This window comes from Gymnoscopelus braueri, assembly GCF_963280865.1.
Source record: "Gymnoscopelus braueri genome assembly, chromosome: 12".
NCBI lineage: Eukaryota > Metazoa > Chordata > Actinopteri > Myctophiformes > Myctophidae > Gymnoscopelus > Gymnoscopelus braueri.
In genome coordinates, this window is record NC_137614.1 from 43,854,888 (window position 1) to 43,880,953 (window position 26,066).

The window sequence follows — 26,066 nt, forward strand, 5'->3', positions numbered from 1 at the left end:
GTATGCTACAGTGCATATCCCCAACCCCCATGTTCTATTAAAAAACAATCAGCCTTCAAACTGAATTTGACTTGGGCCTCTACAGCTAAAGTGGAACAACTAATCAAAGCAAATAATGCAAACTAAGACAACTTCTGGTTCCATATGCTCTGTCCATGAACAGATTAATGTTGCTTTCTCTGACACAAAAAACTGTATACCTCAGAATGTGAAAATAACTTGCTAATTTTACAAAACGTGTGATTATTAAGAGAGCCAGGGGTGCATGTGCTCCCCGTTTCTTTTCAATCTGGCAATTAATATATTGCCTTTTCACTACGACTGTGCCATACATTTGAAGGGATAGCTTGAGGTAATGCTGTATATCCACTTAAACACTATATACGTAGTTTACCATTTTCCTAAGGGCTCTATACTATACCTGCTCCTGTTTTCACTCTACATTCATTTCTCTGCCAAAAACAGGTGATCTACAAGCTCACAACGCGCGGCATTGCAACGTGTTGTGAGCTTGTAGATCCACTATTTTTGCCGAATGTTCAACCCCCCAGAATAGGGATGATAAATATAGATTGTTCTAGATTGGGATGCATGAGACTTGCAAGCTTCCTATTCACTCTTTAGTCTCCTTATAAGTCTCTGCAGGCAGCATCCTCTGTTTTCTCAAACACATACATTCTGATTGTAATTCAGGAAGAGTTTTGGTTGGCAAAGCCCTTCCATTATGGCACCAATTATGGCTAATGGAATATTCTTCCATCCATATAATCTTCGAACAGATATAACAACGAAATATAATCTACCACATGCCCACTTCTTTGAATATTTACTATCAAGGAATGTTTTTAAGAAACAACATAATTAAGCCTCTAACTACCCCAGGTGATGCTTTGCAGATAAAAAGGATGCATGCATGTTGGGGTTACATTTTTTTATCTCTTAGTTAGTGAAGTCTACAACATATTACCAGATCCCCTGACCGCTATGTTTATATAATATGTGTAATATAATAATCGCCTGGTCAACGAACATTTATAATGTAGTTGACTTTACTTGGCTGCTTATCCTCATTAATTGGAAAGATCCAAATAAAACATTGATTGATTGATTGATTGATTGATTGATTGATTGATTGATTGTTTGTTTGTTTGTTTGTTTGTTTGTTTGTTTGTTTGTTTGATTGATTGATTGATTGATTGAATACTTTATTAGCAGTATTGTTAACAGTACAGGCCATTCTTTTAGTTTAGTTTTGAGTTTGGGTAGGGAGTCGAGATCTTTAATGGGTTTCGGTAGTTCATTCCACATTATGGTGGCAGCATATAGTAGAATGTATTTTTCCCCAGGTTTGAGCCGAATCTTGGGGGAACGAGCTCAGTTGATCTCCTTCTGGTGTTATGCCTGTAGTTTGACAGGTATCTGGGCACTGATCCTCTGAGAAGACCAGACCCATTGAGAGATGTAACATTACCTTGAGCCAACCCAGAGTAGCAAAGTGAGCTGGGAGAAGATGAGTCCTGGGGGCGAGGCCTAGTAGTAGTTGGCATTCCTGAGGGCTAAAGGATGTTTCATCTAAAACTTGAAAAGTTTAAATTAAATTCACCCTACGGGGAAAAGGTTGAGTTTGTTGAATCGTGAACCACATTATCTTATTTCACCGCTGTAACTGGGAAAACAATGACTCATAGTGCTCCCTTGAATGCTAAATCAAGCTTTATGTAAGATTACATTCTTTCTTATTATCTAATATATTTCTGTATTTATTAATGTTTTGCATTCTAGTATAATTAATTTGCGGTCCAGCCTGCTGGGTGGGTCGTGGGGTTGAGAGAATGGGTAGTAGAGACCAGAGGGTTGGGAAAGAGGTCAGTTTATATTTTGTAAACGCAAAAAGCCCTGAGGGCAATTGTTTCCATTGTGGTCCTGTGTATTCAATTCATTAAGAATATTTTGAAAATGAAACAGATGTTTGAAAGAAAAAAGAAAGAAAGAAAGAAAGCAACAGAAAGAGAAAGATCGAGAGAGAACAGGAGCAGAGAAAACACACAGCCAGCTTCATGACAACCGGTTTTAAATGCCATCCCCCCCTTTTTTGCATACAGGGCCGACCTGTGCTGCTTATGTGCGCTGGGTCATCCTTCAATAAGACATGGTAAACTGAGCCTGGTGGAGGGATCAGGTATACCTGCTGAGCCCAGCCCTCTCTGTCAACAAGTGAAGTGCTACAAGGCATTCTCTCACACAGTACTGCAACCTTTACGTTCATAACATACACATTACACATACGTTCCACGGAAAACATAGACCTACGACCCTTCACTATGCACTGCAATTACTCATCACGCGGTAACGTGCAACACGTTTATGTGAAACACACACAATACACATGAACAAACACGTCTGTATAGGCTGCTTAATAGGACACGCAGTTGCCCTGGAGGCATTGTGGGCTGTCCTCACAGTGCACTGTTTGTGCTGACGGTCTCAGGTGCCTGTTCAGCAGGTGAGCGCTCACAGAGAGGATATCAAGATCACCATGAGGAATCTTTCTCTGCTGTTGCTGACGGTAGGCATTTACTTTTTCTATTCTATTGTATGGATGTATTGAAGTTATGAGCCACCGGCTGGGGTTGATAATGTACGCGTCGATCTGTGCTGTTTCATTCAGCTACAGATGGGCCATACTGTGTTGGAGCAAAGAGTTCCAATTTCAAGTGGGTCTGTTGTTAGTAAGGAGAGCAGGTTGCCCATTGCTTTTCAGCTGGTAAACAGCAGAACAAAATGTCTGCCTAGTTATGGCACTCACCATATACAGATCATGGTGTTTTATTCTGATTAAATATTTCATTTTATGTAAAACATTTAGTTTTGCAATATTATTCATGAAGTTTATTATTATTATTATTATTATTATTATTATTATTATTATTATTATTACACTTACCCTTATTATTATTATTATTATTATTATTATTATTATTATTATTATTATTATTACACTTATTAGTAGTAGTAGTAGTAGTAGTAGTAGTAGTAGTAGTAGTAATAATAATAATACCTGGAATTTATATAGCACTTTTCTAAGTACTCAAAGCCGCTTTACATGTGTGTGTGTGTGGGGGCCAGGGGGAGAGGGCGAAAAAACAGCAACTTTATTAGGGGAAAAAAACTAAGAGCAGTAGTACTACTACTATTATATTATAAAAAGCGTTACACCAATGCAAAATGCAAATCCAGTTTCTACAGCCGAGCAGTGCTCACTGACAAAGACAGTATAAGTTGAAACGACTGTGTTCAAGATTCCACGCATTTGTGAAAAAGAATGCAAAAACATTCCTATACTGTACAAATAACTGTCTCAGGACCACCCCTTCCTATAGACAGAAGAGGCACCACTCTCGGCTAGGGACCCCGGCCATCCTCTCTTTTATTTAAAAACATATTTTTGGGCTTTTATTTTATTGATAGGACAATAGGCTGTCAGGAAATGGGGAGAGAGAGATGGGGAGTGACATGCAGCAAAGGCCGTCGGGATCTGGACTCGAACCCGCGACACTCTGTCAGGCTACACTGAGCCTAGGTGCCTGGACCGCTACGCCAGCGGTCCAGGCCGGCCCCTTTTTCTCTGTCTTGGCTGCCCAGTAAAATACTGATGGTGAGGAGAAGAGAGACCCCTATCCCATTCACCTACAGAACTACAAATCACAGCAGTAGCAGAAGTTCATATCTCGTTAGTGTTGTGATTTCGGTTGACCACATAATGATCCCTATGAGTCTCCATCTGTAAGGGTGGAGGTTTCCGTTGAGACGAACAGATGAAAGTCATAAATCATGACAGTTAGTAGATACTTAGTATTTTATAACATTGAGAGCTAGAGCATCACATTGCTGCCAACCGAAAGTGAAAGAGAAGCGATTATAGTAAACAAATCCCGGGGCATCTGGGTGGTGTCTGGGTGGTGCCTGGGTGGTGCAGAGGTGTGGCACTCACACACCATCGCAGAGACTCGTGTTTAATTCTTCACAGCGGTGCCTCCAGCTTGGCCGGGTGCTGCTGTGACAACACGCTTGACAGCGTGGTGAGGGATCGGTGTCCTTGTCACTGCACTATAGAGAGGCCTGTTCAGAGTGCCTGTTCCCGGGGAGGGGGAGATAGTGTGAACCATTGTGTGCGTTAATGCACATTCCCCTGGTTAAACTCCTTGCTGAAAAGAAGCAGCAGGTAACTCCATGTGTATGTGAGGAGGTACATGCTAGTCTACACCCTGTCCAGGCCAGTTGTAGGGGTTGGCAGTGACGCGGGCCACAGTACATTTGGAAATTGTCAACAACTAAACTGGGGAGAAAACTGGGGAAAACATCATCACATTACTAAAATTCAAGATTGATTGATTTGTTGATTGATTGATTGATTGATTGATTGATTGATTGATTGATTGATTGATTGATAGATAGATTGATTGATTGATTGATTGGTTTACCCGGGATAATGCACAAATATGTCAGTTTCCACATAAAAAAACTAAAAGCAGTGAGGGTATGTAAGAGCAGTGTCAGAATTGAGGTGGTGTAATAATAATTACCCATAGTTGCAAGTTTGTTTTTCTTTAAGCCATCTCTTTTGAAGTTTGAATGTAAAAGTTATGTAATTGGTGCTCTCTTAATTCAGTAGGAAGACTGGGAGGCTCTAACAGAGAAGACAGTTTGCCCAAACGTGCGTCTGTGTTGTACAACAGTCCCCTCTGCCGCTATATCCTGCCACTACTGTCCTTCCTTCCTACAAAATGACTCGGTAGAGGAGGTGCAAGTCCATTTAAAACCTTCAAAATGAGACGAGCATCTGCAAAATGTTTAAAACTATCAAAATATGAGTCACGTGCTGAAGAACAGGAGCGTGCTTCATGCGTAAATGTAATTATTTACCTCTAAGCTGCCATTCACTTCAGATACATTTGTGTTGACGTTAAAATTTTCTTTGCGTTCCCTTCAGTGTACAGTACACAGTTTGACAGCAGTATTTTTATTTGAAGGGTGGAGGTTGTTGAAATAATAATTGTACTTAGGGCCCCAATAAGGCCACAACAGCCCTTGTTGCACTTTGCTTGGGTGTAGAGATCAAGTAACACTAGAACAGAACAAGAAAAGAACAGAGTTAGTAAAGCATTTGGAATGCCTAGCCATGCACGGTTAAGTGTTAATGTAACACTGAAAGTGTTAAAGTAAGCAAGCCATTTATCACTTGCTATCCTGAGAACATACTGTAGCTGGGAAATGAAAAGTGAGGAAATGAGAATTAATTTTCCATGCTTTTTTTGCATGTGATAATATCACCTGCTTTGAATATTGCATGTTAATTTAGTTGCATGTGAGGTTTCATCATCTCAGAACCCTACTAGTGCACAGTGGGTGAACATACATAACAGTGCATACACAATAGCATAGTCCACTAGTGGGTGAAAATGCAGAGGTCAAATTACTGCTGTAACTGGGTCACACAACCCCACCATGTCATTTGCCAAAATGATCAATTTTAAAGCAACGGCTCAATATGTGAGAGTGATAGGTGCTCTTTTTGAGCTTGTTTAAAAATTGCATGGGGTCTTAGTTTACAGTTAATGCCAACATCTGATTATAAATTGCTTGTATTCCAAGCGTCACCGTTTGCAAGGTCTGCCGCCAGCCAAACAAAAGTAACACATGTCTTTATTTATACTCAGTCTTGCATGTTGCATCGTTCAATGATCTGTGAAATATGTTCTAGATGAGATGAATTGCTACGGCATGTGGTTTCACATATTGGTTTTATTATACCGTTATTTTTTGTTATTTTTTGTTGTTGTTGTTAAAAAGGTTAAAGTACTATATTCTGATAATAATCATTGCTACAGAGCGTTTGTTCGGTCACAGGGGTCTCTCCAGCTCTTTAGTAAACAGAATATAGTACATTTTAAGCCAATCAGGTGAGAGCACTGAAAATGCATTTTCTGTTTAATAAAGAGCTGGAGAGAAATGGGAGACAAATGTTACTGAACAAACACTCTAGCAATGAGTACTATCAGAATATAGAGCTATTTAACACTTATTTTAACCACTTACCCTACCTTTAAAACAGAGAAATAGCCTTTACTAAAATGGGTGACATGTCTTTGTTTTAGATTAGAAGAATGTATGTGAAATGAATACCAGGGAAATATGGATGAATGATGAGTGGAAGCAGACTGACAGATATAATTTCAGGTTTGCTTTTTTAATCGACCTACAAATTGGTCGACAAAAGAATAGATAAAAAGGTTTATGGCTTGCTTTCTACACAGCTGTTGCTCAATATTCCCATTGTATCTGTTGAGTTTACTTCAACTGTCATATAGGCTGCCCTGCAGGGCATGGCGCTGAGAGCATGACACCTGTTTTTTACAAATGGAACCCTGGCAACAATTTTATGTGCTGGGTGTAATTGTCAATTAATATGAACGTCATGTTCCCATGCTATCATTAGGTTGCCTTGGCGATGGTCCTGGCACAAAACCACACAATGAAGAGGCGGCCAAAGAGGGTGTGTTAAGTCTTTGATCGTTCAAAAACCATTCCATACAGATTGTATTGTACTGTCTATATGACATAAATCCCAGGCTTAATTCATACATTATAGTGTAAGTATTTTTTAACATAAAAAGTGCGTGGACTTGAAATACGGACCATCATTTGCTGTCTCTGCCGCCCTCTCTGTCCAACAGGAACTATTGAGACGTTCCAAACGACGGTGGGTTCTGTCCACCATTGAAATAGTAGAAGAAGATCCAGGACCGTACCCCAAAGAGGCCGCTCAGGTACAGTAGATACACCCCACATTTCACATGGTAAAAACACACTGTATAATGATATACTAGCCTTCATTAGATGGTGGCCAGGAACAGTACAATCAACAGTGTGTGTGTGTGTGTGTGTGTGTGTGTGTGTGTGTGTGTTTGTGTGTGTGTGTGTGTGTGTGTGTGTGTGTGTGTGTGTGCGTGTGCGTGTGTGTGCGTGTGTGCGTGCGTGTACTGTACATGTGCCTGTGTGGGATTTTCTTTCATTTCATACAAATATCGTTTCATTATGTGTCTTAATGCTGTGTCTTATATCTCAATGCTAAATGTTTTGTGTAACTCACTTTTGAAACATGCCGTGCAATTAAACTTGCCGTTCCTTCTCACCAGATGTTTAACGACAAAATAGGTGACCAGAAAGGCAAACACAAGTTCCGTATCTCGGGGATGGGTGTGGATACGGAACCACGAGGAGTGTTCTCCATAGAGGAAACCACTGGCATGGTCTTCGTCCACGAGCCAATCAACAGGGAGGAACATGAGATGTTCCATGTAAGACAACAATGTCACGCAATGAACCAAAGTATTTTAGAACTGTTTTGAAGGTTTATTGTATGGCATTAGAGCTTGCGATATATCGTTTTGCACTTAATTTTCCACTTCAAAATGGTGTGCGTGTGTGTGTGTGTGCCTGTGCGTGCGTGTGCGTGCGTGTGTGTGGGTGTGTCAAATATATACGTATCTGCTTCAAATAATTTTATTGTAGGCTGGGTGATGGCTGACTCACACCTGGCCACACCTTTGGGAGTCAAACTTCTGTAATTGGACTCAGAGATAGGTGTGACTACGCACCTGTTGTACATCGGGATAATCGATGCACACAGAATAAATCAGTCATTCCCACACTCAGGGAGAACCACTGTCTGGACCAGTAGTGGAAAGTAACTAAGTATATTTACTCAAGTACTGTACTTAAGTACAATTTTGAGGTATTTTTACTTTACTGGTAGACTGCCCTAGCGTGCCTGATATCTGGCATAGAGGGGCGGGTTTAACATCTCCGGAGAGAGAATGCGTGGGATCCCATTGGTTCACCGATCTGTCCGTCACCCCCGCCCCGTTCCGCATAACATTTGGAGCGACACCCACTGCACTCTGGTTGGTTGAGGATGACTCCCACTTCCTATGCTGGAACATCGACTCGCTGGTCTAGGCTTTCATTTTTTAGCAAAAATAAAAAATAAAAGCCTGGAGATCGAGGTTACTTTACTGGAGTATTCCCAAAATTCAATACCTTTGCTTCTACTCCAATACATCTCAGAGGCAAATTTTGTACTTTTTACTCCACTACGATTATTTGAAAACTTTAGTTAGGCCTACTAGTTACTTTGTAGATTTTGATTATTATTACAAAACATGCATTAACCACTTTCAGCCCTATTCACCTGTTTCCTAGGCTGTGTGTTTTCCACTTCCTGTCGATTTGATCCAATGAAATCCAATGAAACTGGTCAGATGACCAATGATATCCAATGAAATCGACAGGAAGTGGAAAACACACAGCCTAGGAAACAGGTGAATTTATTTTGGCTATTTGAAAATAGCCGATCTACAAGCTCCCAATGCGCCGCAAAGTTGTGACGCGTTGTGAGCTTGTAGATCTGCTATTTTAAAAAGATTTTCATTGATTTTGAGGACTTGAAATGGGACATTTTGTATAATGAGTACTTTTACTTTTGGTACTTTAAGTATATTTTGAAGCCAATACTTTTGTACTTTGAATTCCGGACTTTTACTTGTGATAGAGCATTTATATATTGCAGTAAGCTATTGCTACTTGTCCACCACTGGTCTGGACAAAACATTATATCTGCTCTCCCCTGTAGCTACACAATTTATTTTCCATGTAGTAGCCTACCACAGCATGGCAAGCTAATTCTGCTAATTCTGTATAGTTTCCAGGAATTAAAGAACTTTGGAGGACCCAAAACCTTGGCTGTTGTCTGTCATGCAACTTGAGCCTGTTACGATGATAAGATGTTTTTCTTTTTCCCACAGATCTCGTTTGATATCTTGGACTTTTATACAGACGAGCTACTGGACAGGACATTGTCATTTGATGTGGAGGTGCATGACATCAATGACAACGCACCTTACTTTCAATACCCTGTCATGAAAGCCACCGTCAAGGAGAGCGTGCTTGCAGGTGATTACATGAAAACATCAACAGCTGACATGCTGTTTTCCACGTCACGTCAAGTTCGTATTTGTCCTCGTACAGTTATACCACTGCAGTAGTGCAGTTTCACTTGCAGTAAATTGCTTGGCAGCCTACTCAAGTTTATTTGCAATAGATAACCAATCAAGAGATAATTCAAGCCATACAATTTACAAGTTGTATTCAGATTCTACGGCCATAGTTGTGCAGTTTTCTTGAAACACTGATTTGATCTTATTATCAGAATAAAGTGAAAATGCTGTACAACACCTGGCCTTCTAAGGCAAGTAAAACGAATGAACTCCAAGGAATTATATTAATAGATTACACCTACCAAACGGCTATAGGGGTAGCCATAACTGAATGGGTAGAGAGGCCGCCTGGGAACCAGAAGGTACTCTGCCGACCCCACGGACCCCGGTCTATGTGTCCCTGAGCAAGACGCATAACCCCTAGGCCAACGGCCAAGTGGTGGAAAAAGTACTCACACTCTTTACTTATAAGTAAAAGTATATAGAAATATATAGAAATACTTTGTTACAAGGAAAGGTCCTGAATTCAAAATTTAGTAAAAGTACAAAAGTATTGGTATCAAAATGTAGCAAAAGTAGAAAGTACTCATTATGCAGAATGTCCTATTTCAAGTTTTCAAATGTATGAAAGATCTTGTGAGCTTGTAGAGCGGCAATTTTCAAATGGCCGAAATGTATTGTCGTGCTGCTGGGTGTAGAGGAGTGGGTAAGGAGGTGCACGACAACGTTTATCCAGGTTAGTAGACTTTACTGGGCGAATACAGTTCTTTACAATTATGCAGGTCAGGTCAGGATGATGATAACATTTACACACACTGCTCGCTGGTTATAGGTGAGTATTAGATCACTTGGGTCCTCTTGTTCTAGCACAGAACGGGAGACGCTCCGTCCGTGCTGTTGAACCTTGAGAAACCCTATTAACACTGAACAAGGAAACGCTGACGTCCCTTATCAAACTAGCACAGCACACAGGTACAGCCAATGACAGCGTGACAATACAATGCACGTCCAATCACTATCTCAAATCTATAGGTAACTGATTCCCATGTTACACCCATTCACAGATACAGGTGCCACAGGGCTGTACTGCTCATGTGCCCATCACAACACAACCCCCCTCCAAGAGTACTGAGTCCCTTCAGTACACGTGCAAGTGTACAAAATAAAGCATGAAATAACTTCAAATAAATGCACAGGCTTCTTTCACATTTCAGCAAGTATAGCAGCATCAATTGAACTTCAATAAACAGTACAGATTAATTTCTTTTTTTTAACACAAAACAATGGTCACATCCTGTCTGCTCCTGACTGAAATACTGCACTTATAAACATTTTTTTCCTTTTTTTTTTCTTTTCTTCTTCCTAACTCAGTCTAACTCTGGTATCTCCCTGGTTTGTGAATTTCACGCCCAAGGCGTGTTCTTATCGACTCTTGTTGTCCCTCCGATGACGAGTCTGAAGCATCCTTGCTTCCACCTTTGCGTTGCTCCGTCGACGAGTCTGAAGCATCCTTGCTTCCATTTTTGCGTTGCTCCGTCGACGAGTCTGAAGCATCCTTGCTTCCATTTTTGCGTTGCTCCGTCGACGAGTCTGAAGCATCCTTGCTTCCATCACCAGTCAGTGGTAGTTCCAGTCCGTATTCTGTTTCTGGTGGGGACTCTGTAGAGTTGTCGGCCTGCTGGATGACTCGATTTCTTTGACGTCTGATCCATGCAGGAATCACTTCGCTGTCATAGGGCTTTAGCCGGTCGTGGTGCATCACGCTCTTGCGCTTAAGCCCTTGTATTTCGTAGAGGACCGGACCAAAACGTGTAGACACAACATATGGGCCGTTCCAGGGTGGCTTGAGCTTGGGGCTTTGTCCTTTCTTCTTGGTGGTATCCCGCATGTACACCAGATCTCCAACATTGTAAGCTCTCTCCTGAGCTCGCACGTCATAGACCTTCTTCTGTCGCTGTTGGGTTGTTCTCAGATGCTCTCTTGCTGTGTTGTGAGCCTCCTGCAATCCTTCTTGCAGACTGTGGAGGAAATTTGGTACCTCCATCCTGTTTGACTTCATCTCTGCTGCACCAGACCATACATCTTGCGGCTGGTGTACTTCCCTGCCAAGCATCAGCCTGTTTGGAGTGAATCCGGTGACTGCATGTGGAGAGCTGCGGTAGGCTGCGGTGAGGAGTGGAAGGTGTTCATCCCAGTTCTTCTGGTTTTGGTCTACGTAGCAGCGGATCATCTGGAGCAGTGTACGGTTAAACCGCTCTACTTGCCCATTGGAAGACGGATGATACGGAGTTGTTCTGGTTTTCGTGATCTGGAGGAGTTTACACACATCTCGGAACAGGAAACTTTCGAAATTTCGGCCTTGATCTGTGTGCAGCTCCAGGGCGGCACCAAAGCGCGCTACGAAGTCGTACACCAGACGTTTGGCTGTCGTTTCAGCTCCTTGATCGGGAACAGGGAACGCCTCCACCCATCGAGTGAACTGGTCAATGAGGACAAGGATGTACTTGTTTCCTGAACTGGATACTGGAAATGGACCAAGTATGTCCATATGGAGACGGTCCATAGGAGCTCCGGCTTGGTAGCTCTGCAACTTTGCTCTCTTCATGGGTCCTGCAGTTTTTCGGGCATTGCAGTGCTGACATCTCTGGATGAACAGATGGACATCTCCTCCCATTCCATACCAGTGATAGCTTTGCCGGAGACGCTCCAAGGTCTTTCCCTCCCCCAAATGACCAGACTGAGGTGGATTGTGGCCAGCTTCCAACACTTCCTTCTTCATTGAAGCTGGAATTAACAGTAGAGAAGAGGCTGTGTCACTTCCTGCTCTTTCCCAGCGGTAACATAGAACTCCTCCATGCAGCTCAACTTGAGGCCAGCACAGCCAGAACTTCCTTACTGCAGGGCTCTCCAGTGCTACTTGGTCTTTTGAGGGCAGAGCCCCTGACTCCTTCCACTTGTGGAGAATGGAGAGGACAGGGTCTGAATTCTGTGCTTCTGCCAGTTCTACACGGCTGAGTGGTTGCAACCAGTTTACGGTCGGAGTCCCAGGTTCTGAGGCATCAGGACTGCTCTCTACCTCTCCAGGACTATTTGTGACACCGTTAGTTTTCACGGTTTCCTCTTCTGTGACGACGCGCCTCACTGCCAGTGGCACTATGTCGTCGACGTCATCTTCGAATCTTGCCCACTGCTCGTGAAGTCTTCGGCAGTACTTGCACCCCAGGCAGGGGAGGTTGGTTACATCTTTGCCGGCTTGGTAGCAATCACAGCTGTCGACGCTCTCTGCACCCCGCCTGGACATGGCATCAGCATTGCAGTGGCGCTTACCAGCCCTGTGCTCGATGTCGAAGTCGTACTGGCTTAGCTCCTCCAGCCAGCGGGCCAGTTGACCTTCTGGATGCTTAAACCGGAACAGCCAAGTGAGGCTACTGTGATCAGTTCGCAGCAGGAATTTATTGCCAAGTAGGTAGTGGCGGAACTGCCGAGTGTAGCGGACAACAGCAAGCAGCTCACGCCGGGTGACGCAGTATCTCTCTTGTGTCGGCGAAAGGATGCTGCTGGCATAGGTGATCACTCGCTCTTCACCCCACTGAAGTTGTGACAACACAGCTCCAATGCTGTGGGCGGACGCATCTGTGTCAAGGATGTACTTCCCTTCTGCTGTCGGATACCCCAGCACCGGGGCCGTTGTTAGCTTCTGCTTCAGTTCTGTGAATGCAGCTTCCTGTTCTTCTGCCCACAGGAACTTTGTGTCGTTCCTGAGAAGGATGCTTAGTGGGCAGGCGATCTCCGCAAACCCAGCAACAAACTTTCTGTAGTAATTACACAGGCCTAGGAACGACTGGAGCTCTGGGACACTGGTGGGTGTTGGCCATGTAACAACATCCCCGATGAGCGCTGGATTTGGCTGGATTCCATCACCATTGACAATATGGCCCAGGAACAACACTTCATCTTTAAGCAGATGACACTTGGATGGCTTCAGCTTCAAGCCAAAGCTGTGCAGGCGGTGGAAAACTTCTGCAAGTCGATTCAGGCTCTCATCGACATCTCTCCCAAGGATGATAATGTCATCCAGGTAGATTAGCAACGTCTCCCATTGAAGTCCACGTAGGACCAGCTCCATGGCCCGTTGAAAGGTGCTTGGGGCGTTGCAGAGCCCGAATGGCATACGTGTATACTCATAGAGGCCGTATCTGGTGATGAACGCTGTCTTCTCACGGTCTTTGTCATCGACAGCTATTTGCCAATATCCAGCCTGGAGATCGAGAGTCGAAAAGACGGAGGCTCCTCCAAGCACATCCAGACACTCTTCAATCTTCGGCAAGGGGTACGCGTCCTTGGCTGTTTGACTGTTAAGGCGGCGGTAGTCCACACACCAACGCACTCCTCCATCCTTCTTACGAACTAGCACCACGGGGGATGCCCATTCTGAGGCTGAAGGGGTGATGACACCAGCTTCCAGCATGGCCTTGAGATGCGCTTCCTCTTCCCCTTGAAACCCGAGAGGTGTTCTTCTCACAGGTTGACGTACTGGCCTGGACGCCCCGGTGTCGATCTTATGAGTCACAGCTGACATGTACCCCAGGTCTGTACTTGTCTCTGCGAAGAGGGATCTGTACATCAGTAGTAACTCAATGAGCCACTGTTGCTGCTCCTCATTGAGTGCTTCACTTGTAGCGGCATACAGGTCTAGAAGGTGCTCGGGTAGGTCTGTAGCTGTTGCCACCCTCCTAATCACTGGAACCTTCACGCCTCCAACCTGCTCACCAGAACTGCATTTCTCGTCCTCTAAAACTGGACTGGTTAGATAGGGGGACTCTTCCGGGTACGTTTCGACCAAGAGGCCAAGACAGGCTCCTGTCTGCAATACAGCCTTGCTGTTTGAGAGATTGCAGAGCCTAACGGGCACTCTTTTCTCCATGGTTGTAGCGACGCTTCCGGAGGCCACAGCTTCAGTGATGCTTAGCGGCTCCAGTACAGCGGGGACTCCTGGCTTTGGATCCTCAACCTCGCCCCACACTATGCATTCAGATGCTGGAGGAATGGTGGTAGGCTTCTCCAGGATCACTCTCGATATGCAGTAGTCTGGTCCATCTCCTCCCACTATCTTGGATGGCACCAGCTCATCGCCGATGAAAACCCTGCCGTGGGCGTAGATCACGACTTTTGTAGCCATCATTAAGTCTAGGCCCAGCAGGACAGAGTCACGTATAGGGGCTACATGGACCTCCCATTCAACTGTTTTAGACGCGATCTTGAATGTGACCTTCAGTCCACGTCTGGCTGCCATGCCTGTTCCCACCCCTGCGTTGTCGAGGTGTGTCTCCTGTAGGTCAGCCTGGTCTCCCAGCTGCTTATACAGGTCCTCTGAGATGACAGTGGTCTCCGCTCCAGTATCCACCACAGCATGGGTAGGTATGCTGTTCACAGTTAAGGAAACCTGCAGGCTTGGCCCTCTGGCTGCAGTGCGGCTGACTTGAAATCTAGGGGGCTTGTCCCCTTGGCTGACCTGTCCACCTGCAGGCTTGACTTGGTCGTGTTCTTGTCCAACTTTGGTCTGCGTAGGGGGTGGGGTATGGGGTCTGACACAGTCTCTACGGAAATGTCCTTCCTCTCCACACCTAAAACACGGGCCTGTCGGGCCACGTGTGGGACTCGGGGACTGAGACCGCATGCGGCCTTGCTGCCCGGAGCGGGGACCTTGTCTGTCACGTCGATACTCTGTCGCGTTGGCTTGAGAATCTTTGGACTGCAGCTGCAGGTTCTCCAATGCCCGCATTATAGTCTTGAATTGGTCGGTATGGGTCTTGGATTGGTCGGTTAATGCAGTAACTTGACCTGTCAATGCAGCAAACTGGTCTGTGGTAACGTACTGTGGGGTTTGCACTCTGCGTGACACTGCTGGCACATCTTCAACGTCAGCCTCTTCGTCAGCCCAGGATATCCGTCGCGTTCTACTCCTCCCTTCAGTCTCTCGTCCCATAGTGGCTCTGTAGTTGTGGTCATGAGCCTCTGCAAGTTTCTGCGCCTCAGCCAGGGAGCCTGGGTCACGGTTCATGACTTCATATGCCAATTTTTGGTTTTTGAGTCCTTTGAGGAAGGTATCTGTTGCTAGCTGGTCTTGTAGCTCTAGATCCACGCCTGGGTAAGCAAGGGTAACGAGACGGCGCACCTCCTCCGCGAACTCAGCCGTGGACTCCTTGCCTTGTCGAAGCTCACCCAGCTTTCTCCTGACTGTAGTAGGGGGGTCCCGCTGACCAAAACGTTGGCTAAGCTGGCCTCTCAAGAGAATATAGTCTTCTCTGATGTTTTCAGGCAGTGAGCAAACATAACGTATGGCCGCTCCTCTTAGGCATTCATGCAGTCGATCCACACTTTCCACCGAGCCCCACCCATACTTCCTGGCTTGGCGCTCAAAGGGTAGTAAGAAGGACTCCCAATCATCAGTACCATCAAATATGGCTAGCTTAGCGTTGGGAAATTGCATAGGGTATTGCATAGGGTATTGGTTCTGACGATTAGAGCTGTTGGACCTCTGCTCACCAGTGGAGGTCGGCTGTAAGTGCTGGGTTCCACGCTCAGTGCCTCTGCGTCTAACATCTGGCTCTGCAGGAGGGCCTGTTCTGGGAGGACCAGAGGTGCGTGCTCGCTGTTCTATTACACTCAGCTCCGCTGCAAAGGGGCCAGTAATCTGCTCACGGGGCCTTTCTGGGATTTCCCACGGGAAAGGTAGGGGAGCATCAGAATACTGTGATCGTCTTTCCTGTGCAGGGTTTTGGGTCCTCTCCCACCCATCCCCTCTTAAAGCAGCTGATGTATGTGGGAGCTGCTGAGCTCCATCCCCTCTGTAGGCTGCTGATGGGGGCTGTTGGACTCCATCCCCTCTGTAGGCTGCTGCTGGTGGGGGCTGTTGGACTCCATCCCCTGATGTGGGTGGTTGAGCTACTGTGCTGCTGCTGCTGCTTGCAGTAATTTGTGCCAAGACAGGGGCTAACAGCATTTGGAGTTGTTGGTTCTGCTGATTCTGGTTAGTCAATAGTGCTTGCAGCCATGTTGGGGGCTGGTCAGGATCAATAGCTGATGCTGGTACAACGTTTTCTGCTCCTTCCCCTTCTCCTGCCATTTTTGTTGATTTTTTGAGGGTTTTTTTCGGTTGTCACCCAAAAATATTTTTTACAGTGTATTTTTTTGGGGTAATTCACAACGTGATTTTTTACAGTGTACAGTCAATCCAACGTCGCCGCTTCCTTGCGGTGCTGCGCAGCTAAAGCACTTGTTGGCATGCACTAGCTGTCTCCTACAGCCGTCTTCTACAGTCAATGGATTTATACACTTTTCTTTCTTGCACATGTAGTTATCAGGAGTATTTTAGCAAACACACGGATCACATTGAACACGCAGCAGCTGCAGCTCATTTGCGTTTGTAACGCGACGGCCGTCGGAACGTGCATACAGCTGGCTTGCAAAACAAACTTTTCTCTGGACTTTTTAACTTGTATTCCCGGATTCTACACACCTTTGATGTCTTTGTCCCGCTTCTGGCACCATTTGTCGTGCTGCTGGGTGTAGAGGAGTGGGTAAGGAGGTGCACGACAACGTTTATCCAGGTTAGTAGACTTTACTGGGCGAATACAGTTCTTTACAATTATGCAGGTCAGGTCAGGATGATGATAACATTTACACACACTGCTCGCTGGTTATAGGTGAGTATTAGATCACTTGGGTCCTCTTGTTCTAGCACAGAACGGGAGACGCTCCGTCCGTGCTGTTGAACCTTGAGAAACCCTATTAACACTGAACAAGGAAACGCTGACGTCCCTTATCAAACTAGCACAGCACACAGGTACAGCCAATGACAGCGTGACAATACAATGCACGTCCAATCACTATCTCAAATCTATAGGTAACTGATTCCCATGTTACACCCATTCACAGATACAGGTGCCACAGGGCTGTACTGCTCATGTGCCCATCACAACAGTATATAGGGCTGAAGTGGTTGATTAATGTTTTCTAATAATAATCAAAATCTACAAAGTAACTAGTAACTAAAGTTTTCAAATAATTGTAGTGTAAAAAGAGTAGTGGGGTAGAAGTAAAAGCATAAAAAACTGTGCTGAAGAAAGTAAAAATACCTCAAAATTGTACTTAAAGGTGTCATGACATTCATTTTCACTTTTTTTATTTTCAATGTTTTATTTGGGGTTTTATGACCTCAATTACACCCAAAAAACCTGAACTTAGAACATTCAGTGGATTTTCTGTGGTCTGGGGTTTTCTGAATAATTAGGCTGAAAAGTAATCTGAGCTTGGCCCTTCGACAGTGAGGTCACAGTCGATTAATCCCGCCCACTCTCCTCCTCGCCCCTCCCCTCCCCTATCCTTTCCTTTGGGGGGGGGGGCGGAGCAGAGGCGATGATTGACAGGCAAAATCCCTCACCAGCGACACCCGCAGGCAAAGATTTATTTTTTCATTGCAGTTGAAAAGGCTTTAGAAATGTGAGAGAAAAACACCTGCCATGGATCACTGGAATGGAATTTTCACTTAAAACTTTTTGTACACTTTTGAAGGACCAGGACAAAGACTTTGAATGTGGTGTAAAAGTGAATGTCATTAAACCTTTAAGTACAGTACTTGAGTACATATGTACTTAGTTACTTTACACCACTGCAACTCCCTGAATGCTGTATTTATAGCACCCACTGCTCCTAAGAGTTAGGATGGGTTAAATGCAGAGGACACATTTTAATGTGCAAATGTACTGTGAGAAAAAGAAAACACCCCAAAGGAGTTGGGACCATATTATTATTAAACCTTTTCTGTTTTCCATCTTATTTTTCTCCCCTGTTGTTTGTTTTTGCTTCCTATGCTGTGTGGCCACTCAGGGCTCTTGCCTGTGCAGCTACAAGTATACGACTTGGACCAGGAGAAGACAGAGAATTCCACCGTCACCATTAGTGTTCTTTCCCAGGAACCCAAAACACCTAAACTGGACGTGTTTCAGCATAATGGCAGCAGAACGGCACAACTCCGCTTTGCCGGCTGTTTTGACCATGATGTGAGGCTCTATTGAATATACTCATATGTAAACACACACACATATACATACACACTGTGGCAACCCAGGGGGCGTGAGCATGATTCATACGGAGACAAATGACACGAAACATAAAATGTCTTTAAAAGGGTTTATGGGAAGGGGAGAGTGTTAAAGGTATAGTTCACCCCCAAAATGATTTTTTTCCTGTCGATTAGTCACCTCATGGAGACTTGAATTCATGGATTTTTTATTTTTGTTGCATTCCTAAGCCAATAATTTGATGACCATTTGATAATTATTGGCTTAGGAATGCGACAAAAAAAACATCCATAAATTCAAGTCTCAATGGGGTGACTAATCAATAGAAACTAAGTAATTTTTTGGGTGAACTATCACTTTAAGCTTCCTCTAATCTGGGTTCTATGGATTTATCTTAAAGGGCTGTTCCACTGTCCTGTGGAGCAGAGCAGACAGAACTGTCTGTTTGCCATTGTAAATCCAGTTTCCCAAACAGTGCTGTTTGGGAAACATACAAACAATCTTTGTGGGTTGCAGGTAAATATCCCATTGTTTTGGTTCCTACATTTAATTATTTTCCATTATTATTTCAAAACATTAAAAAGTTTAAACAAATAAAGTCAACTTTTTCATCAATTAAAAACAATTCGAACATTTCTTAAAAGTATTTTCTTTTAAAAAGTCAAAAGTCTGGCTCGAGAAACTACTCACCTTCCATATGAACCCCAGTGTCCCTATTCTGGGCTCGACCTAGGCCAACATTTGACCCTGGTCAAATAAGTATATCGTTAACCTGTGCTCCATGGATTGACTCGGCTGTTTCCCCCTGGTTTGCCAAAACAATCACATAAAGTTTGTTTTCATGGATGCTAATTACGTGGCTATGTTTGCTAGTAAATCTTTCATTTTTTGGGGGGTGTTTCAGAAAGCCAGCCAGTACAAAATCATCATTCAAGCAAAAGATCATGGAAAACCACCTCTGTCCTCCACTTCTGTCGTCAATTTGTACATCACCGACACCAACACTCATGCACCCACCTTCAAGATGAAGGAGGTAAGGTTTATATTACATGCATAACTGACTCTTTGTTCTCAAGCTGTGATGAAAAAAACATCACAGCTTGAGAACAAAGCCTTGACCAGTAACATTATTGTTATTATAATTATAATTATAATTATAATTATAATTATAATTATAATTATAATTATAATTATTATTACATTTATCATTATCATTACCCTTATCATTACCCTTATTATTATTATTATTATTATTATTATTATTATTATTATTATTATTATTGTTAATTAATTAATTAATTAATAATTAATAATATTATTATGATATATTATTATCATGTCCATTATGATAAAGGAAACTTCCATTTCTGTTCATTCAGTACCAAGGTCAGGTGATGGAGATGGAGGTCAATAAAGAGGTATTGAGGATCCAGGTGGAGGACAAAGACCAACCCAACACGCCTGGCTGGAATGCAGAGTATTATTTCATAACGGGAAATGAGGATCTTAACTATAAGATAGAGACTGACCCCAAAACCAACGAGGGAATCCTGACCGTCATCAAGGTAAATGCATTTCTCTTGATTCCCGCAGACTGCATGAGATAAGATAAGATAAGATAAGATAAGATAAGGTGTTATAGAAAAACAACAGCAACAAGGTTGAAATACAGGAGAGGCAAGAAAGTCAAGAACAGTTAAAGGAACACTTAATTTTATTTTGTATCAATGTGAGAACTTAACTGTTGCTTGTCAGTTGTCAGTCACATTTCCAGTGACCAGTAGCTATGTGGCTGTAAACCTCATGTTGTCACTGCTTTCCAGGGGAAGGATTTTGAGAGGACCACCTTCACCAAGTTGCAGATTGGAGTGAAGAATCAGGAGAAAATGTTTGTGTGCGACGCTGATAAGAAACCAGCTGGAACAGCTAAAGAGCCACCTCCCAGTACAGTGGACATCACAATAAAAGTCATCGACGTCAACGATCCGCCGGTGTTTGTGAACAACCAGGCCAACATTTACCTGAAGGAGGAGGAGGAACCAGGGAAAGTGCTGTTCAAACCCCAGGTCACCGACGAGGACTCTGACGTCGACCAAATCAGGTTGGAGACTACAGTACATGTGTCTGTTTCCTGCAACATATACAGTTAAAAAAAATTGTGGCAGTTGAAAACAGTGGTGGAAAGTAACTATACGTACATTTACTTAAGTACTGTACTTATCCAATTTAAGGTATTTTTCACTTTACTGGAGTATTTCTAATTACTAATACTTTTGCTTCTACTACGTTATATCTCAGAGGCAAATATTGTACTTTTAAACTCCACTACAAATATTGGAAAACTTCAGTTACTTGTTACTTTGTAGATTTTGATTATCATTACAAAACCACTTATATACTTTGGCAATTTGAAAATCTACAAGCTCGCAACGCATCGCGACGCGTTGTGAACTTGTAGATCTGCTATTTTCAATTAATTTTTATACATTTTACACGTGAAATTAAACTTGTGAAATGGGACATTCTGCATAATGAGTACTTTTACTTTTGGTACTTTAAGTACATGTAATACTTTTGAACTTTTACTAAGTACATTTTGAATACCTTATTTTACTTGTAACAGAGTATTTTTACATTGCAGTATTGATACTTTTACTTAAGTAAACAATTTGAGTACTTTTTCCATCACTAGTAGATAAATATATTAAAAAAACAAAAGATAACACTCCTTTCTCTGATTGCCCCTGTTCAGGTTTAAGCTGCTATCCGACCCATTAGGGTGGGTCTCCATTGATGAGAAGACAGGGGAGATCAAAGCAGCTAAGAAGATGGATCGGGAATCACCCTTACTTGATGGCAATAATTCTTACAAAGTCCTAGTCACTGCCGTAGACAATGGTATGAAATATGATATTACCTCAAATGTACTCCAGTTTTTCAACCTAATCTAATGTCTTTATGCAATGATTACTAGTGCTATAAGTCCGTCAACGCTCTGTATCACCGAAGCAACCAATCCATAGCACCACAGATTGGGAATATAGTACATCAAAAGACACAGATATCTCCCAGTTAATTCTTGGTACTGCAGCTAAGACAGCAAAGCACCATATGGTCAGAACATGACAGAATGCTGGCATTACATGTAATCAACTGGGTCAAAACAATATATATATTTCTGGACCACAATTGAAATATAAAAGTGATCATTTCCAGACAAGACACCATTGTTCGTTCAGCACTAGATTTTTGTTTTTACCCCATGATAAAAAAGAGACGATTGATCTACAATCTGGTGTGTGTTGCCACATCTAGTTCACTGTCAGTCCAACTGGCTGACCAATGCTATAACTTCATCACTCAGTGACTGACTGAGTGAGATGGCAGTCAGACAGCGACATTCGTGTGAATTGCACACAAATAAAGCTAAATCAGTCAATGAAAAGACAAAAGAGTGAAGAGTGAGCATAATGCTGCAAATGATCCAGTGGTGGAAAGTACATTTACTCAAGTAGGCTACTGTACTTTTTTGAGGTACACATTTGAGGTATTTTTTACTTATGGAGTGTTTCCAATTTTCAATAATTTTACTTCTACCCCACTACATCTCAAAGGCAAATATTGTACAATTATTTTAGTTACTAGTTACTTTGTAGATTTTGATTATTATTACAAAACAACTTCAGACCTACATACTTTGGCAATTTGCCGATCTACAAGCTCACAACGCGTTGTGAGCTTGTAGATCTGCTATTTTCAAAGCATTTTTATACATTTGGAAACTTGTGAAATGGGACATTCTGCTATATGAGTACTTTCACTTTCAGTGCTTATATTTTAATGCCAAAACTTTTGTACTTTTACTCAAGCAAATTTTGGATCCTGGACTTTTACTTGTAACTCTTCTTGTATTTCTACATTGGTACTTTTACTTAAGTACAAAATAGAGTGGAGAGTGAGCGTAATGCTGCAAATTGTCCCCTGTGTTTCCCAGGAGAGCCTCCAGCCACAGCCACAGGCACCGTCCTCATCCACCTGGGGGACATCAATGACAACCACCCCATTCTGGAGGAAAACAGAAAGATCATGTGTGTTAACAAGGAGAGCAAGATCATGGTGCCAGCCAAGGACTTAGATATGGAACCCTACGCTGGGCCATTCACCTTTACCCTGGGGGGCGACGACGAAACACTCAGCAAGACTTGGAAACTAGACCCTGCCACTGGTGAGCAGAGCTTCAGTCTTGTTCTTCACCCATAACTTTTGATCCTTATTGTCCTGTGGCAGTGATATTTTGAAGTCAGACTCTCTGGAAGCCAGTGCAGATACATGTATCTGAGAATTGAAGTAAATGTGTTCTACCCTCTTAGTTCTAGTTAGAACTCTAGCAGCTGCATACTGAATTAGATGTGCCATTACAATAGTCCAATCTGTTGGAGATAAATGCATGGATATGTTTTCAAGTCTTCTTTGGACATAAATTCTCCTATTCTTGCTAATTTGATAATAGGCTGACATTGTTAACAATTTAATCCAACATTTAGATTTGGTTTCTATCCTTCAAAGACAGGGAGTCAAGTTAAGTCTTTCTCCCTTGGCTCCTATATGTTTATGGTTCATACTACTGGGGCTTTTAGACTCAAGATTCAGATTCAATCCATTACTTCCATTTCAATTACACTTATTTTGTGTGTGTGCTTGGTGTATAAACAGTACAATACACATGAGCAAAACACAGAGGGACAAGACAAACACGAGCACACTGCAAAGAGCAACATGATGGCACCATACAATACCACTGCAGTGCATTCTGGTAGACTCTTGTTGAATCAGAGGTTACATTAGCCCTATTTTATACTTTCTTTTATACAAAAATATTAAATGTAAAGTAAATAAAATAAATATATAAAAAAAGTTAATCTACAAGCTCATGAGTCGCATCGCGATGCATTCTGAGCTTGTGGATCTGGTATAAAAGGAAATTGAAGCAGAACAAATCAAACAATTTTTCATTTCACCTACTGTATGACATGCCCAAAATAGGGACGCCGGGGTTGAAAGTGATAAATGAGTCCACCACATATCTCTCTCATCCAATAGGTGAAGCAGCTGGCCTCATCCTCCTGAGGAGCCTCCTCTATGGGAACTACTCTGTGCCCCTGATCATGCAGGAGCAGCAGGGCATGCTGACACCAGAGACTCTAGAGGTGGTCATATGTGACTGTGGAGAAGGCACTGAGTGCCGCGACGACCTGCCTCTATCAACCCAAATGGGACCAGCTGGGATAGGACTGCTGTTCACAGGAGTTCTCCTCTTTCTGAGTGAGTCGGCCGATGACCATCTTACATGCTTTGTTTAGTGAATAAAACATTATCATAACCATGTTAGAGTATGTTAATAAATAATACTAAAATGTACTTTATTAAGTTTTTGGTCATGGTCTCCCAGCTCTTCCATTTCTTCTACCTTCAAGCCATACATACTCAAATATTCAGTGTTAATTTATCCATTTGTAAGATTGTTATTTCAGGCTTTTCTTGCCTTTATTAGTCCACAAACAGTGTATAGAGACAGGAAACAGGGAGAGAGAGTCGGGGAGTGGAATCGAGAATTGAACATGGGACTCGCTGTCAGGCATCAGAACCTATGTACACGCCTTCACTACTTGCCTATATACACAGCCACACTGCGTAAGATGGTGGGAGAAACCAAGACTAAAATGTTTGTGTTCTGGCTTGGATCAATGGAACTACTAACATAGTATACTTCTAAGTTGCCATTTATTTGGGGGGCCGCATGCAGTATCTGCAAAGGCCACCAGCCCACAGGTTGTAAAGCGCTGATCTACAGTACAGTAGTTGATGTTGGTCTTCATGTGTTTGTCTCATCTCATTTTCAGTATTGCTGCTGGCCTTCATGTGTGAGTGTGGGAGGAAGTTCACGAACATTCCAATCCAAGACGAGGGCAACCAGACCCTGATCAAGTACAATGATGAGGGGGGCGGTGCTGCATTAGAGGTGTGTGTGTGTGTGTGTGTGTGTGTGTGTGTGTGTGTGTGTGTGTGTGTGTGTGTGTGTGTGTGTGTGTGTGTGTGTGTGTGTGTGTGTGTGTGTGTGTGTGTGTGTGTGTGTGTGTGTGTGTGTGTGTGTGTGTGCGTGCGTGCGTGTGTCTGTGTGTGGAGTTTATACTGTATGTCTCTATAGAAATAACAATACACAGAGACTCTGTGTATTGTTATTTCTATAGTTTTTATATAAATATGCATGATATCATAATGCATGCCGTGTCTATTCACAGGACATAGATAGCGCATAAGACCATTTTTTACATATGTGTGTAGTATGTTTCATTTCATACAAAATAAACTATGGCATGCTTTGAATTATAGTCATTGTGCTAAACATGTCATATGGTCCTTTAAAGCAATGTTGAACTTTGGTTGAATCTAGCTGGGCTTGATGCGCTGCAAGTCCAACTATTGTTGATCATTTGTATTTGTTGCTTCTGTGCTCTGTCAGCGATCGAGGAACCAGAAGTAGTGATTCCATCCTCCACTCTCATTATAAAGTAACACTGTTTTGTTCAAGTTCCATCAATGCAGTTTCAAGAAAGGTGGGAAGGGATAGACAGAGACTGAACAACAGATCAGATATCAACATGGCAGTGTGAAATATATACATATGGTGATGCATGATATATGCATAAGGTGCGTGGTTAAAATAGCAGTGGGATCAGGCAGTAAAAATAGCAGCAGATGTAATGACAGATACATAAGGTGTGTGGTTTAGGAAAAATCAATAAAATGAGGCAATTAAAATAGCAGATTATGACAACCTGTACTGTGTGTGTGTGTGTGTGTGTGTGTGTATATATATATATATATATATCTCCTCCTCTCCTCTCCTCTCCTCTCCTCTCCTCTCCTCTCCTCTCCTCTCCTCTCCTCTCCTCTCCTCTCCTCTCCTCTCCTCTCCTCTCCTCTCCTCTCCTCTCCTCTCCCCTGCAGGCTGAGCCCACTCTGTTCTTGCCTCCAGTCAGTGTGGATGTGGTAGACGCCGGCCTGAAGCAGTCAGCCCCCTTGCAGGTAAATGGAATAAAAAACTGGTCATTATGTTATTACGTTATCATTCTCCCCTTTTCGTTTCATGGTTGGGGCCTCCGGTGTGTCTGTGGGAGTTAACCACTTAAACCCCATGTGGGTAACAGGAGCCCCTCAGGGCTCAATGCTAGTGTATTTTCTATTTTCTGTTATTGTGGGGAAAGCTTTCGCTTTAAAAGGGAAAGCTTTCACTGAAAAAAGCTTTCCCCACAATACTGATGCTGAGGTTTTCATTTCTCATTTGGTTAAACAATGAAACCCTACAGTATATATATTATTCATGGTCCCCCAGGATCTATATTTGTCCCCTCCTTTTTATCCTCTACAAATGTCTTTGGCAAAATTAGCTAATCTACAAGCTCACAACGCGTCGCATTGCAGCGCGTTCTGAGCTTTTTAGATCGGCTATTTTTGCTGACTGTTCGCCCCAAGCATGGGGACGTCACGCTAGGGTTCATGGGGTCAGGGGTTACATAACAGGGTGTGTGTTCCACAAATTGTGAACGTGTCATCATGCTGAAAATGAGCAACCGTCCCCATAGAAACCACAGGAGGAGGAGGAGGAGGCCAATTAGCTGCTTCCGAAAAGGAGTCTGTGCAGCGATGCCCTGTATGTAAACGACTGACAAATACAATACATGCCATCGTTTATGTCTTTGTCTGTCGTACTACAGAAACATGTAGTACGATGAAAGCCTGCGGTAGATGATGTTGTCCTTTACCAAACAAACAATTGGGTTTGGTGACCAATGGACTGTGGTGTTTTTACAGTAATGTACAGTACTGTATAATGCATGCTATTAGACTGAACCACACCAATGTATTT

The 26,066-nt window shown here is 43.0% G+C and overlaps 1 protein-coding gene across 1 annotated transcript in view; it reads left to right on the forward strand.

The window, feature by feature from the left end:
• Positions 1 to 2,460: 2,460 nt before the first annotated feature.
• Positions 2,461 to 26,066, forward strand: part of cdh26.1 (cadherin 26, tandem duplicate 1) — a 29,115-nt gene continuing 5,509 nt past the window's right edge. The window contains exons 1-14 of the mRNA XM_080445636.1: positions 2,461 to 2,566; positions 6,497 to 6,553; positions 6,735 to 6,827; positions 7,197 to 7,358; positions 8,865 to 9,012; positions 17,946 to 18,118; positions 19,044 to 19,172; positions 19,519 to 19,704; positions 19,963 to 20,240; positions 20,892 to 21,037; positions 22,134 to 22,364; positions 23,240 to 23,461; positions 24,040 to 24,158; positions 25,148 to 25,225. Coding sequence (XP_080301762.1) covers positions 2,537 to 2,566; positions 6,497 to 6,553; positions 6,735 to 6,827; positions 7,197 to 7,358; positions 8,865 to 9,012; positions 17,946 to 18,118; positions 19,044 to 19,172; positions 19,519 to 19,704; positions 19,963 to 20,240; positions 20,892 to 21,037; positions 22,134 to 22,364; positions 23,240 to 23,461; positions 24,040 to 24,158; positions 25,148 to 25,225 — 2,052 coding nt within the window. The 5' untranslated portion in view covers positions 2,461 to 2,536. The remainder of the gene's footprint in view (positions 2,567 to 6,496; positions 6,554 to 6,734; positions 6,828 to 7,196; positions 7,359 to 8,864; positions 9,013 to 17,945; positions 18,119 to 19,043; positions 19,173 to 19,518; positions 19,705 to 19,962; positions 20,241 to 20,891; positions 21,038 to 22,133; positions 22,365 to 23,239; positions 23,462 to 24,039; positions 24,159 to 25,147; positions 25,226 to 26,066) is intronic.